The sequence below is a fragment of the Amphiura filiformis genome, chromosome 6 (genome assembly GCF_039555335.1).
Source record: "Amphiura filiformis chromosome 6, Afil_fr2py, whole genome shotgun sequence".
NCBI classification, from domain to species: domain Eukaryota; kingdom Metazoa; phylum Echinodermata; class Ophiuroidea; order Amphilepidida; family Amphiuridae; genus Amphiura; species Amphiura filiformis.
In genome coordinates this window covers 66,831,694-66,846,468 of record NC_092633.1, presented here as the reverse complement: position 1 = coordinate 66,846,468, position 14,775 = coordinate 66,831,694, and the positions used below count along the sequence as shown (strand labels likewise).

Sequence of the window (14,775 nt, the reverse complement as noted above, 5' to 3'; positions counted from 1 at the left end):
CACAGAATAACAAGAGAAACCTTGGTGTGAATCCATTAAGGTATCCTCAGTGCAACTCAAGTATTAAGAAAGTCCTCATCTAAATACAGGGCTAGACTTTTCTGAAACAATGGTAGGTGAGCTATAGATTGCTTTCCCTATTCATTTAAAGTTTGTTTGGCTTATAATAAGAAGAAAAAAAGAGAGACTTGCATGCACACAATTGGCCAAACACATACACTACAGTAAAATTAAGCATTTCTTGGCCAAACTGGAACATGCGCATTGCGTCCATGTAGCATACTAAGCTTGTACACAATGTAAGGCGCGTGTATGCTTTCTTCTGTACCGCGCTATATTCGTGTGTGTTTATCGTGGATCCACTAGCATTTATTGTGTTCCAGTTTAGCCAAGAAATACTTAATTTTACGGTAGTTGCGTGTTGCATCATGCGTGACTGGCACACGCCAATGCGAATTTACGCAAAAGTAAGATGTTGGACATTTATTGACGTGCAGTTTTTCATTAAAGATATTATGAGAACATATACTCTTTATCATGTATTTTTAGTGGCATTATTGACCTTAAATGACTGTATAACTGATGCCAGGGAATTTTGAAATTAATTTTGCCCCAAAGCACATGGCGCAAGGAGACCAGTGTAAAGCACTACTGTGGAAGTAAGCTAATTGGAGGAGCTACAAATTGCTCTCCTGAACACCCCAGCCCTGAAACACTTGTCACATACTACTCACCCATGAAGGCTGATATTATTTGGTTTTGACACTAAGCTCTTGGTTCTCCAACCATCATAGGCATCTAGGGTTCTTTGTTTCTTGATGTAATTACTGGTGGGTTCCATGTAGCCAGGTCTCTTCACAGCACTGTTAGTCCTGAAAACACAAATATAACAGTCAGTAATATACCAATGTGACCCAAGCCAGCACAATAAAAACACAAATCTATATTTTATTTTTAAAATACTCAATCTCATCAAATATAACTTGGCTTTCTTACGTCACATTTTGATGGTATTCAAAATGTCATTATCATAATGAAAAAATCTGAAATGTGACCTTTTACAACATTGTCTTCATTTGTCTTGATCATGTTAAACAGTCTTTTTTGGATTGAGTACTTTTCAGATGAAATGAATTGAAATCGGGTGTTTTGATGTTAACACACAGTATACCATGCAGGCATATCAAAAGATTTGTCTTATTTATTGAGTGTGAAAAATTGTGTTTTTCTTAAGCAGGTCTTTGTAATTATGTTTACTTTCATCTTTACTTTAGATTGATGTCGACACAAACTGTATGAAGTGTTTTGAAATTTGAATGCTACAAATTTGTTCTTTGGTTTGGATTCAAAATCCAACTACGGGTTGAAGCATCCTGACAGAACCAGTGGTCATGGTTTCTATTGTTTGGAACAATAGAACGAGGATGAAATGCTGGGTTTACCAGGGCACTAGCAGTGCAGTGGCGGTTGGATTTGAAATGCTGGGTTTACCAGGGCACTAGCAGTGCAGTGGCGGTTGGATTTGAAATGCTGGGTTTACCAGGGCACTAGCAGTGCAGTGGCGGTTGGATTTGAAATGCTGGGTTTACCAGGGCACTAGCAGTGCAGTGGCGGTTGGATTTGAAATGCTGGGTTTACCAGGGCACTAGCAGTGCAGTGGCGGTTGGATTTGAAATGCTGGGTTTACCAGGGCACTAGCAGTGCAGTGGCGGTTGGATTTGAAATGCTGGGTTTACCAGGGCACTAGCAGTGCAGTGGCGGTTGGATTTGAAATGCTGGGTTTACCAGGGCACTAGCAGTGCAGTGGCGGTTGGATTTGAAATGCTGGGTTTACCAGGGCACTAGCAGTGCAGTGGCGGTTGGATTTGAAATGCTGGGTTTACCAGGGCACTAGCAGTGCAGAGGCGGTTGGATTTGAAATGCTGGGTTTACCAGGGCACTAGCAGTGCAGTGGCGGTTGGATTTGAAATGCTGGGTTTACCAGGGCACTAGCAGTGCAGTGGCGGTTGGATTTGAAATGCTGGGTTTACCAGGGCACTAGCAGTGCAGTGGCGGTTGGATTTGAAATGCTGGGTTTACCAGGGCACTAGCAGTGCAGTGGCGGTTGGATTTGAAATGCTGGGTTTACCAGGGCACTAGCAGTGCAGTGGCGGTTGGATTTGAAATGCTGGGTTTACCAGGGCACTAGCAGTGCAGTGGCGGTTGGATTTGAAATGCTGGGTTTACCAGGGCACTAGCAGTGCAGTGGCGGTTGGATTTGAAATGCTGGGTTTACCAGGGCACTAGCAGTGCAGTGGCGGTTGGATTTGAAATGCTGGGTTTACCAGGGCACTAGCAGTGCAGTGGCGGTTGGATTTGAAATGCTGGGTTTACCAGGGCACTAGCAGTGCAGTGGCGGTTGGATTTGAAATGCTGGGTTTACCAGGGCACTAGCAGTGCAGTGGCGGTTGGATTTGAAATGCTGGGTTTACCAGGGCACTAGCAGTGCAGTGGCCGTTGGATTTGAAATGCTGGGTTTACCAGGGCACTAGCAGTGCAGTGGCGGTTGGATTTGAAATGCTGGGTCTACCAGGGCACTAGCAGTCCAGTAGCGGTTGGATTTGAAGCCATTCTCAGCTTTGTTTTAAGCAGACATTTCATCAATTTTGCACAAATTTTACAATTTAAAGGATAAGGTCACAAGTCAACTACTGCATGACATACCTGTATGTTTGAAAAACAAAACGCTTCTTTTTAATTTGTGGGCTATCACTTCAGTTTTCAGCTTGTCCTAAACAAGCATTTTGTTTTTGGGTATATAGGTATGACATGCAGTTGTTCACTTATGCGACTGTGTCATGTACCTCAATGCTGAAGAAACACTAGTGTCCTCTATCAAGATGGCTCTTTTACAGCTATGTCAATCAATATATTACTGAAAAGTGGAAACTGCACACAATTTGGCACTCTGTACATTTGGCCCTATCCAATACCAGTAACTGATATACATGTAACTGTCATGTCAGAACTTACCGTTGTGATAGTGCAGCTCCTCCCCCCAATCGTGACATAAAAGCCATCTCCTTGCCACGACTGCCATAGAAGTTTTTATTGGTCATTGCAACTACAGGAGCTAAATAAAAGAACAGAGAATTATGTTAGTCCAGTGGTCTTGAGATGCAATTAATTGACGAGCTGCATGTAACCAGACCTCCACGATAAGAATGTCATTTTACAAGGGGTGCAGCAACTTTTAATTGTAATTGAATTACAAACTTTTGAATGACTTCAACATACAGAAATGACAAAAATCCATAAGGCAATGGGATGCAATTCGCCCTAGTGATATCTGTTGTAAATCTATGTTACATGAAAGGTAGTATACAAAATAGTTCCAGACGAGATAGTTTTTAGATGTATTACTTTCTGTATAATGAATATTCACCGAAATAGGCTAATAACACTTCTTTGCCGACTGGTTGTAATGACAGAACCATGAGAAATGTTGTTATATTTTAAACCGCACAAAAAGTTTTTTGCAACAATTTCTTAATAAATTAACTTTCAATAAGGAAAGTGTTTTTATTATAGATGGATAATTTCCCCTGTATTCTGTGTATTTTGAAATATAATTGTCATAATGCGACTTAATTTCTTTGCAGTTGAATCTATAATTGTATGCCATGTTCATTCAAATGAAATTTGTACTATAAGTGTAACAATACTTTTTGTGCGTAATGTATGTTTACTTGATACCAGGGCTAATGGTGGTATTAAGGGATGACTTCACAACCCAATTGCTGGCACCTGGGCAGATCTGAATAGAACCAAGCCCAGTCACTGGTTCTGCCAGGCAGTCAACTGTCAGTTGAGTTTTGAACCAATCCTTTATAAATATGTGATGCAATCAAGCTAAATGAGACTGATGTTGATCAAAATCAGCCTTAGACGATGAAAAAAAAGAAACCCTGTTCTACGGGTGGACGGACCTTTCAAGTAGGGTCGGTCGGTCTGCCTTTTTTCTTTTTTTAAATTACCCAAAAAATCACCCAAATCTATAAATAATTTGCTATTTGAGAAAATACAAAAAAAAATTGTTCCTGAAATTTCCGAAATTTGGGTCGGCATTCATTTGTACAGAAAATTGTTTTTCCAATTTCTTCAAAATCTGGGTCGGTCGGGCCCGTAGAACAGGGTTTTCTTTTTTCGTCGTCTTATTGGTAAGATCTCAAAATCAATATCCCAACATCCAACTCATTTTGCTTGATCATATCACATATGACTGATCACTAAACACACGCTTTGACCTCACTACCATATGGGTGTGTACTTACTCTTGGCTTTCTTCTCTTCTGCCTGCTGTATCTTTTCAGAACAGGACTGCATGAAAATGGAGACACCTTCCTTCCTGCGCTGATGATAAACCCCTCTTGGTTCACTCATTGACCTGTGTGCATCAAATCATCCCATAACAATCAAATAGATATGTAACAGATCAAAAGCAAGTAGTGACATATGGAGCAACTATAATAGTGGTTGCCACCCTCAATCACAATAATCCTAATGCTTATCTCTTCATCCTAACCCTAATACAGAAACCCCAATCTTAATCCTGATGTTTTGGGGTGGCAACAGTTATTCTGACATCCTGCTTGGTTTTTTTTATCAACCTTCCTTTACAGGTGCATTTCATGATTTTAGCCCCAGGATTTTAGCATTCTCTTTTTAGGGTATACATGCTTCAATCATAAACTAAAGACATACAGAATAATCATCAACAGGCAATGTCCCAACATCATCCTTATTGAGAGCCAATCAGTCCATGAAGTGTGATAAAGATCAACCGCTATGTACATACTGTATGTACATTGTATGAACGAGAATACATGCTATCCTGTAACACAAAGGCACAATTTGCCACAAAAGCTGGCCTTCATGAATATGCGAGAATTTTTAGCATACAAAGCACAGGTCCTTTGCCTATTGGTGAATAGTCTGCCTTTTTTTTGTCTATGGCTTCAATATATATATCAATGAAGAGCTTATTTCCTAAATTTCAGTAGATTCACACACTGAATTTGAATATCAGTTATTACCAGGGACCAGTGATTTGCGCGTAACTTTTTTTCCGCGCAATTGCCTATTTTTTTTCTATGGGCAGGGATAGATGATTTGCACTGAAAAAAAGTTCCGCGCAATTGGCTATTTTTTTCCGCACAAATCACTTGTCCCTGGTTATTACCTGCTGGTTAGTGTTATACTGATTAAAACCAGGTTTTAATTACCATCCTATTAAAATCAGAACAGTTTCTAACAGGCTAATTGTTTGTTCATCTGTGGCTTTTGTAATTGTTGTACCTGTTCTCTTTGTCAAGTTGGTCATCTTGCTCATCAACAAATAGTGCAGATACACCACCAGAGGTCTCGTCATCAGAACTAATTGTTGCATTGAGGGCGCCTGTCATTTCGTCATCATCATCATCCATGTCAAACCCAGCAGTGGATCTTCTCATTGCAACATGCTGGGCCTGACTAAGCGTGGCACCATTGGGTGGACCATTATATTTTCTGGCTGACGATATGTTGGTATTTCCAAGAGGACGGATGCCATTTGAAGAGGGTGTCTTCTTTAAACTATCTTGCACTGGTGTCTAAAAGAAAAGATAGCGAGATGCATAATATATCAGAAGGTCACATTAACTGATTCAAAAGGTCTCATTAATTCATTCATAAATGCTATCTGGAAATTGTGAGTAAGAATGGCAGTCAGATATACACAATTTCAGACCATATACAAATATACATGTCAATACAAGACTTTTGGTGAGCAATTCTTCAAACGTCCTGGTCAGTAACACTGAGGCAACTTTGCTTCACACAACATCTGTTTCTTAGGTTGCAGTGTACGACATGGCATAGGTGTCAGTCGCCATGTTGCCGTCAATGCAAAATGTTTTTGCGCATATAACCCTACTCCTATTGCTTTACGATTACGAACAACACTGTGTATGTTTGCCAGCATATAGTCACGACGTAGTGAAAATGAAAGATGCCTGTTCTTACGTTGTCCAAATCTGTTTATCGAAATTACCATACGGTTTGTGCATACACAAATTAGCCTGCACGCATCCAAAAAATAGCAAATTTATGTCATTCTGTATCAATTTTTTGTAAAAATGTTGTCGAATAGGAAAAAAAATATCTAAATAGTAGATATGTACTTTGCATTTTACAGAATCTAAACAATTATTTTTTTTAACACATGGCCTGCTAATGTATATGAACTGTACTCTAAAATTTGTAAGATCTAATTTCACCATATGCTGAGAACTGCATCAAAATGTTAAAAAAGCTAAATTCACTTTGAAAAAAAAATTTTTTTTTGGGTCGGTCAAGAAAAGGCAATCAATCCTCTTTTTTTAATGCCTAATACAACAAGGCAAATGAACTTGAGGAAGGACAACAATACTTACAATGGAACCTTTTGATCTTGGTGTTGTAGTGAGTTGCCCAGGTAGATCAAAAGAACGAGTACCATTAAGTATTTTTCGGGCTGAAATGCAATACATAGATATACATGTAAATTAAAAATGTTTAGAAAAGATATAAATTTGCAAAAGGTTATAAAAGGTTACCCCAATAACATTTTAATATTGTGTTATACATTGTATAATATGATTCCAGTTGCTGCAAACCATTATAATATAATCTTATGCAAACGTTTTAAAGGTTTTTAAATTAAACCTTTGCCAAAATATTTTAAATATTATTTTAAATATATTTAATGCTGTAAAATTGTGTTCTACACTTGCATATTTTTGTTGAACCATGAAATGGTCTCAGCCTATATGAGTGTATGTTACTAGCTTACTAGCTGACTAACCATTTGGTCTGAAATGGACATACATGTACATGTATCTCTAAATGCCACAAAGGTATGACCCCATGAGGGGTGTCATATGAAAGAGGAAAACATAAAGAATATAATAACAATATTTCCAAACGTCAGAGGTCATCCAGGGGTCAAAAAAGGTCATAAAAAAAAAAAAAAAAAAAAAAAAAAAGAAAAGAAAAAGGTGATTATGTGCATGCTCTACAAGATTGCAAATTGCAATCTTGGAGGGCATGCACATAATCACAGAAATACATTTCTTTAAATTTCTTCCAAACGGCAAAATATCGCTGCAACATGGTTCTCGAGTTTCCCAGGCATGGTTAATTTATTATGCAATGAAAATACTCTTCGTAACTGTGTTTTCGATGCATAATTAACTAAAAAGTGCATTAAATTAAATGCACGGAATAAACAAGACCATGCAAGATTAGACACAAGAAAATATGCTACAGCCAAATAGTGAGTGGAAAATTTGAACAAGTTGACAGAAAGTGTTATTCTATCATCCACACTACTCTGCTTTAACAAGGTTGTGCGAGGCCACAGACCAAAAAAGAGGAAAATTATTTAAAAATGCTGAAAACAGCGTAAAATCGGGTGTAAAAACAGCAAATATGGTATGAAAATAAAAGAAAACACATACATTTTGCCAACCAAAAACGAGGAAATCAGCTGAAAAGAGGAACTCTCACACACCCCTGCTTTAAGCAGGAACTAAGCAAATTGGGTTGCAAAAAAGACCCCCAAAGCCTGCCACACCATTATCATCTCAGGAGGTGAAGCATAAGGTATTTCTAAGGTAAGCCATACAGCCAAACAAAATTTCTTTTTGATACCTGTGTACATGTACACCTGGATTGATGGGGATGGATATTTTGTATGGAAATCGGGGTGGTAAAACATGGCTTCTCCCTAGACTTACATATTCATGTACATCCAATCATTTCATTCAACCTTAAAATCTTTGGTAATTTCTATTTATTTATTAAATTTTGGCATTGAAAGTAAAGGTTGGTCAATTGCAATCCTAACCCTAATCACTCCATCCTAACCCCAAAACAGAAACCCCAATCTTAATCCTGATGTTTTGGGGGTGGCAACAGTTATTCTGACATCCTGCTTGTTTGTTTTTATCAGCTTTCCTGTACAGGTGCATTTCATGTACAATCATCCAATCATTTCATTCAACCTTAAAATCTTTGGTAATTTCTATTTATTTATTTATTAAATTTTGGCATTGAAAGTAAAGGTTGGTCAATTGTAATCCTAACCCTAATCACTCCATCCTAACCCCAAAACAGAAACCCCAATCTTAATCCTGAATTGCAATTTGCAGAGAGTTAGTCTTTTGAACCACAGATATTTGAATTAATTTAGGAGGCATTTGGGGCCTACGTGGGCACTCCCAATTTCACTGCGGAGAGTTAATAGTTTCAGCAAAAAAATGACAGCAAATGATTTACTTACCTGATTTGGCAGCCTTGATCTCATCCAAAGCATTGATGAGTCTGCGTACTTCCTGCACGTTACCCTTATTAAGCGAGATATTTGCACCATCTTTTAAAGCTAGTGTGACACGTCCTGGGTTGGTGTTAATATTGGAGACCTTTTTCACATTGTTTGTTATCTGTAAAAATAAAGAACATGCTTTTAGTCATGATATTGAAGCAGTTGTAAACCAGAACCAGATTATCAGAATACATTGAATGCTTTGGAAAAGAACACACCAATATTTTGTCACCTTGAATTGAAAGTCATTGTTTTGCACAAGAAATAATTTGACACAATGTGAAAAACTCAAGTAGTCTGGCATAATTTCTGCTCATTCCTATCACATCTTTTGTCACCTGAACTAAGGATGGGCATTGCCAGGTTTTCATGTCGCGATAAATTTTAAGACCAGGAAACTTGAACGCTGTTCACGTTTGGCCTGATTTTCATGCAATTTTCCCATACATTGCGCATACAAGCAAAACAATATGGCATGTGTCAGTCCCTATATATTAATATAAGGATAAAACCAGACCTCTTAATTTTTTGGGGCGCCCATTTTCAAGGCCACTGGGCAAAGGCAAAGAAGGGCAACAAGGTATGAAGGACTTAAAGTAATGGTGGAAAGTTTGTTTGAACACACAAAAAAAAAGATCAAAATAACGCAAAAATCAACCTTATTTTTAAAGTTAAAGTCAGTTTCAGAGCTGGTGCCTTTATCGTGCATTGTGTGCTCTCATTCAAAATACATGGCACCTCGTGGACAAATAATGAAATTGGGTGCGGTATCGCAGCAAAAAAGACTCGTAGTAGTGAGTCACTGCATTTTTTTTTTTTTTTCTTTTGAGTATGACATTTATAGAAACTTTCAATAATGGGAAAGTTTAACTTGGTTCTTACATAAATATCAATTCTTTGCTCTATTGCACTTTTTTTGACTCACCCGGTAAGAGCTCCTTAAAAATTGTCTGGTAAAGAAATGATGATTTTCGACCATTTTGCATCATTTTTTTCCACAAATCTAAAGAAGTTGCTCAAATATCAAGGATTTAGACAGGTTATAATATAATGGTCAGGTTTCATCTCAAAATAAACATTTTTGTGTTCCTTGTAGTTTTTTGAACAAGAAAAGTGCAACTTCATTTCTCCGATATGGCATTTACGAAAGCTCTATCAGTACATGTCCAATCAGGTTTGTGGCCAAATATGACAATTTTCATTCAGTTGCGTATTGCCCTGGTAACAGTAAATGTGGTGGCGGTAGTACATACTTGTAGGCCCAAAGCTTTAGCTAGAGACCTGTTTGGGCGTCATTTGGATGGCCTGTCACAAGAATGGACGGACAAAAAATGCTGAAGCTGTCCACAAGGCCGCACCCAAAAAAACCTTTTGCGATATACAATCATGTTCATTGTTGAATGTTACAAACACTGTTAGGGGCCTATAGTATAAAAAGGTTACAAACCACTGTTAGGAGCTTCTAAATGTCTATAAAAACTTTCAAAAGGCACTTCATGATGCATTTTCGCAAACTTGTACAACCTTCGATGGGCGCCATTTTGTTTAGGGTTAGCATTAATAGCAACTAGTTTAAAATGTTGCGATTTGGTAGTTCACAGAATGAACTTTTGCAAAATATTAATTTTTGCAATAATATTGATTTAGATATAAATGAAAATCATTTTTTTGGCTGCTTCGACCAACAATACCTTGTCTACCCTAAAGGTGGTACTACATGTACACCCTTTGATAAATTGTTGACTATTTTTCTCAAAAAATAATAACATACCGGTACTGGTTACCAAAGTTATACATTGTATTAATTTGTATACATTATAGGGGCAAGGTATCCAGTTACTATATGTACACTGGAATTTCAGTGACTCAAGACAAGCGGTACATTATTTATGATAAGAAAAGAGGTACTGCTAGATGTACCTCATGTGACCCATCACATCAAAACCGACCACTTCACGGCTGGCTTCATTAGCAATGAAAGAAGATGAGAAAATAGAATAAAAAGATATTTGAACTTGGTTTGCCTCATAAAACATTTTTTACTGTATCTAATTTCAACAAGTAAGGTGTCATTTTAAAGCTAAAAAACAACAGTTTATAAATCCTAGTGTTTAAATCTCCATTTTCATTTCTGCCGCAAAGTGGTTGGTTTTGATGTGATGGGTCACATAATAATGAACCACTTGTCTTGAATCACTGAAATTTCAGTGAAGTAATTGGATTCCTTGCCCCTATACATGTATACATAACTTTTTGGTGGTTAGCTAGATTTCAGCCGTTGGCGGCACTCTTCCAGAATCCCAGACTGGGGTTTGATGCCATACATGTATATGTCCCGACTGAGCCAGGCAATATTTTTTTAACATCCTGCTAACATCCAGGCGCATAATAGTACAGCATGTGCAACAGGACTGTCAACTTTTTGGAACTGCTTGGCGTTAGACACTGTTGGACAGAGGCTAGTCTACTGTAGTAGACCATTTAAATTTATTATCCCTCTAATCCCACCATGGAAAATCCACCAATCCTGTTCTGATCCAACAGCTATCTATCCATGAGAAAAATCTCTCTCTCTTCTCTGGGCAGGGCAGTCACTGCACTGGGGATTTGTGTTTTATGCATGGAATGGTATGAATTGTTTAAAAAAGGAATGCAAAGCAGTCTAGACAGAGGCGAACCGGGATGGAATTATTTTTTGCCGACTACAATCATGCAATGTTCATTTTGACCCATGATTATTTGAGCCACGGCGCTCAAGTGGAGATGGGGTGGGGGTAGGTAGGGACAACAAATTATTTTTAAGATGCATGAGATTTTATTCATTTGATAGCTCGTTGTGTGAGACTTACTACCTAGGCCATGAGACTACCTTGCATGCATGGTGTGAGCATGAGACAGTGACTGGTCAGTGCTTGCCATGCATACCATACATGCAGCAGGGCTGTCAACTTTTTTGAATTGCTTGGCGTGAGACACTAGTGGCGGACCTAGCGCAGTCAAAAATGGCCGCGGCGGCAGGGGGGGGGGGAAGAAACTTTTCCAAAATGAAGACCTGATTGAAGCGATTTGGTGGGTCATTTTGGCACTATTTATTAGGGTGTAAAATTTTAGTTTGTAAAAGTGATAAATTTGTGTCGGACCATGAAGCCTTTCGTAGACAAGTTTTCCTTATTATTGTAGACCTATAAATTGTGTTAAGGGGGTACTACACCCCTGTCCAATTTTGTGCCTACTTTTGCACTTTTCTCAAAAATTATAGCGCATTGGTGACAAGTAAGATGTATATTATAGGGGCAAGGACTACAACTACAGTATTGGAAATTTTATTTCAACACAGACAACAGTTGTGGAGTTACAGTCAAAAATGAGGGAAACCCAATATTTGATCAATAAATCAATAACTACTTGCCTTGAGTTGCTGAATTTGCAGTGCAGTAGTTGTAGTCCTTGCCCCTATATTATACATATATCTTACTTGCCACCAATGCACTATAATTTTTGAAAAAAATGCAAAAATATGCAAAAAATTGGCCAGGGGTGTAGTACCCCCTTAAACATACATTGGCAAAATGTCGAAACAAAAATGGGCACTTGTTAATTCATTACACAGGGGGTGTCTGCCCTGAGAAGTTGGAAAATTTTGCAAAATACTGAAGACCTAATTGAAGTGATTTGGTGGACCATTTTGGCACGTTTTATTTTTAGTGTGTAGAATTTTAATTTGGAAAAGCCGAAAAATTTATAAAATAACGATACATGAAACCTTTCGTGGACAAGTTTTCCCTATTTATTGTAGGCCTATAGATATATTGTGTTACCATATACATTGGCAAATGTCGAAATAGAAAATGGCCACTTGTTTTATCCAGTACGCAGTGGTGGAGGTGGGGGGGTCTGAGGGGCATGTTGCCCCCTGAGAAGTTGTAAAATTGTGCAAAATGAAGGTCTAATTGGAGCCATTTTGGTGCAACATTTTTACACTACTCCCGGTATTTAAATCCCGGGTTTAAACCATTGCTTTAAAGAAATTTGTTTATAATAGTTAAATACGTGAGATTTTACTAATTTGACAGCTCTTTGCGTGAGATTTACTACCTAGAGGCGTGACATTAGACTACCTTGGTGTGAGACCGTGAGAAAGTGACTGAATGCGTGAGACTCACAGCCAATGCGTGAGAGTTGACAGCCCTACATGCAGGCCCTGTCATTCAGTCAGATTTCAAATAAAATATGACTGAAGTTTCATGGCAAATTACATTTTTTGCCGCTTGTTGTCACTTTCAACCTCTATTATTTACAAATTACATTTACATGTATGATAGAGAAGAATCAGAAGATTTTTTTATCAGAATATGACTTTTGTTAGGTTTACAGGAAATGACAGGAAAATACATACGTATAAAAAATTAAATAAAAATGATCAACAATAATCACTTCTCTAAAAAAATCCTAAAAATTTTTCTTTTAAATTTATATATTTACCAAAAAGGACAGATTTTGAGGGAAATTTTACAACACTCGGTTTCTTTCTTGGATTTATCTTCGCTGTTTTAGTTCATAACAACACAGTGACATGACAATCACACAATCATTGACATTGTCATCACATTGTCATGAAGACATGATCAGGAATAATGAACAATGGGATGGGCGAATGAAATGACGTGACGAAACCGGAAGATGTAGCCTAGGACTAGACAATAGGCGGCCATTTTGTTTCCTACATGATGTTTATATTGTTATTCACGTGTTGTTATATACTTTAGTACACAATTTCACAAATATATTATACGAACAGTTTTAACAGGTTTACTATTTTTTTAAATTATATTTTGAGTACCGGTACACAATATATTCTGTAGTAAATCAATCAAATGACGATGATTGTTCAGGTATTATATTCTTGAATCTTGATAGAATTAAACTGTCTGACCAGCTAGTATTCTCCTCGGCTCCTCCACCGTCAGTGTGATTCCAGTCACTCCACGTACCGAAATTGCGTAGGTGGTAGAGACTAAAGGCTGAAAGCTGTATTGACGAACATGCATGTTAAAATGATGTAGCCAAGGTCGAACAATAGCGTGACATGGTTCCCGACATTGCCCCTAAGAACTCCCAGTCACCCTCCTGACATGATTCATTGTGCAATGTCAACACATGAACAGGTCAAATGTGTGTGTCATGCATGCATGTGGACGTGTGTGCAGCTACATGGCATGCAGACTCATTTATTTACTCTCAGTAAAGACAATGAGCAACTAAACTTACCGAAAACGACCTTGCATGTCCAATTTTATAGTTCAAAATACACACGTACTGTCCTGTCTTTGATATAGCCAGTTGTAAATTGCCCTGTTTCCAGTTTGTTTGGCTCCCGGCTTCAACTGATGTGTACTTCAGATCTCCCGATGCACTGCACAGTATTTCTTCAGCAGTCACAACGGAGTTCATTGTCACTGCGGCACCGTAATTTTGCTCGCTCTAACTTTCACAATGAAACGACCCGAGTAATGGTTACATCTTTACTACGTCAACAAATAATTCAATATATTATTAGTGATCAAAAATAACTTATTTTGAAGTAACCATTGTGAAAGATTACCCTATTTTTAGACCAACATTGTGCACGGGGTTCCGTCAGATGTAAACACAGTGTAGGTTTTCAATATGGCGGGAATAAGTGAATTCGCCGAGAGAGGGTGCTATAACAGCTATAAAAACAAACCAGGCAGGGTTGGGCAGGGCCTGGTATGTGCTTAAAGCACAAGGGACACGGACATGAGCTAGGATGACCGCGCCTGTAACTGCCTATCACATCGTGGGTTCGAATCCTCGCGGTGTCAACGTGTTGTACCCTTATCGGGTAGAACTTGATTGTGAGTGTAAATTTAGGTATGATTAATATTTTTTGCTTAGTGAGAATCTAACACTATACACGGGCACACTTGCATGGCCGCACTCCGTGCACCGGCCGTTGGGCATCCTGGATATATTGGTGTATCAGATCTTTAGAACTGTCGGGAATCTAGAATTCTGACGGGTGTCAGAATTCTGTAATTTTGACAGCTGTCAAAAAGTTGGAATTATGTTGTAACGCCGGGTTCGTGTTATTTTCTTAATCAAAGTTTAAAACGATATTCTAAAGGATAAAACCCCGGGAAAAACCCGACTTTGCATAAAATGTTAGAGGCGCAATTTATAATCAGCTACCGTTTGGGTTCGGGCAGCCCTATGCAGTGGCGTCGGTAGCGTCCGGGGCAAGAAACAAAATACCTTACCCCCCCCCGACTTTGACACGGGCAGTGGCGTAGCTAGGGGTTGTGGCACACAGGGCCAAGGATGGCGCCCCTCCCCATGAAACGATTGTGCACGGAGCGCGCAAAATTTTGTAA

At 38.4% G+C, this 14,775-nt stretch overlaps 1 protein-coding gene across 1 annotated transcript in view; it reads right to left on the bottom strand.

Annotated features, from left to right (window-relative positions):
• Window positions 1-14,049, bottom strand: part of LOC140155867 (ubiquitin carboxyl-terminal hydrolase 37-like) — a 31,568-nt gene extending 17,519 nt beyond the window's left edge. Inside the window, exons 1-7 of the mRNA XM_072178862.1 lie at window positions 13,652-14,049; window positions 8,342-8,501; window positions 6,453-6,532; window positions 5,338-5,630; window positions 4,314-4,426; window positions 3,013-3,112; window positions 735-872 (exon numbers count right to left, since the gene is read on the bottom strand). Coding sequence (XP_072034963.1) covers window positions 735-872; window positions 3,013-3,112; window positions 4,314-4,426; window positions 5,338-5,630; window positions 6,453-6,532; window positions 8,342-8,501; window positions 13,652-13,834 — 1,067 coding nt within the window. The 5' untranslated portion in view covers window positions 13,835-14,049. The remainder of the gene's footprint in view (window positions 1-734; window positions 873-3,012; window positions 3,113-4,313; window positions 4,427-5,337; window positions 5,631-6,452; window positions 6,533-8,341; window positions 8,502-13,651) is intronic.
• Between the last annotated feature and the right edge of the window lie 726 nt (window positions 14,050-14,775).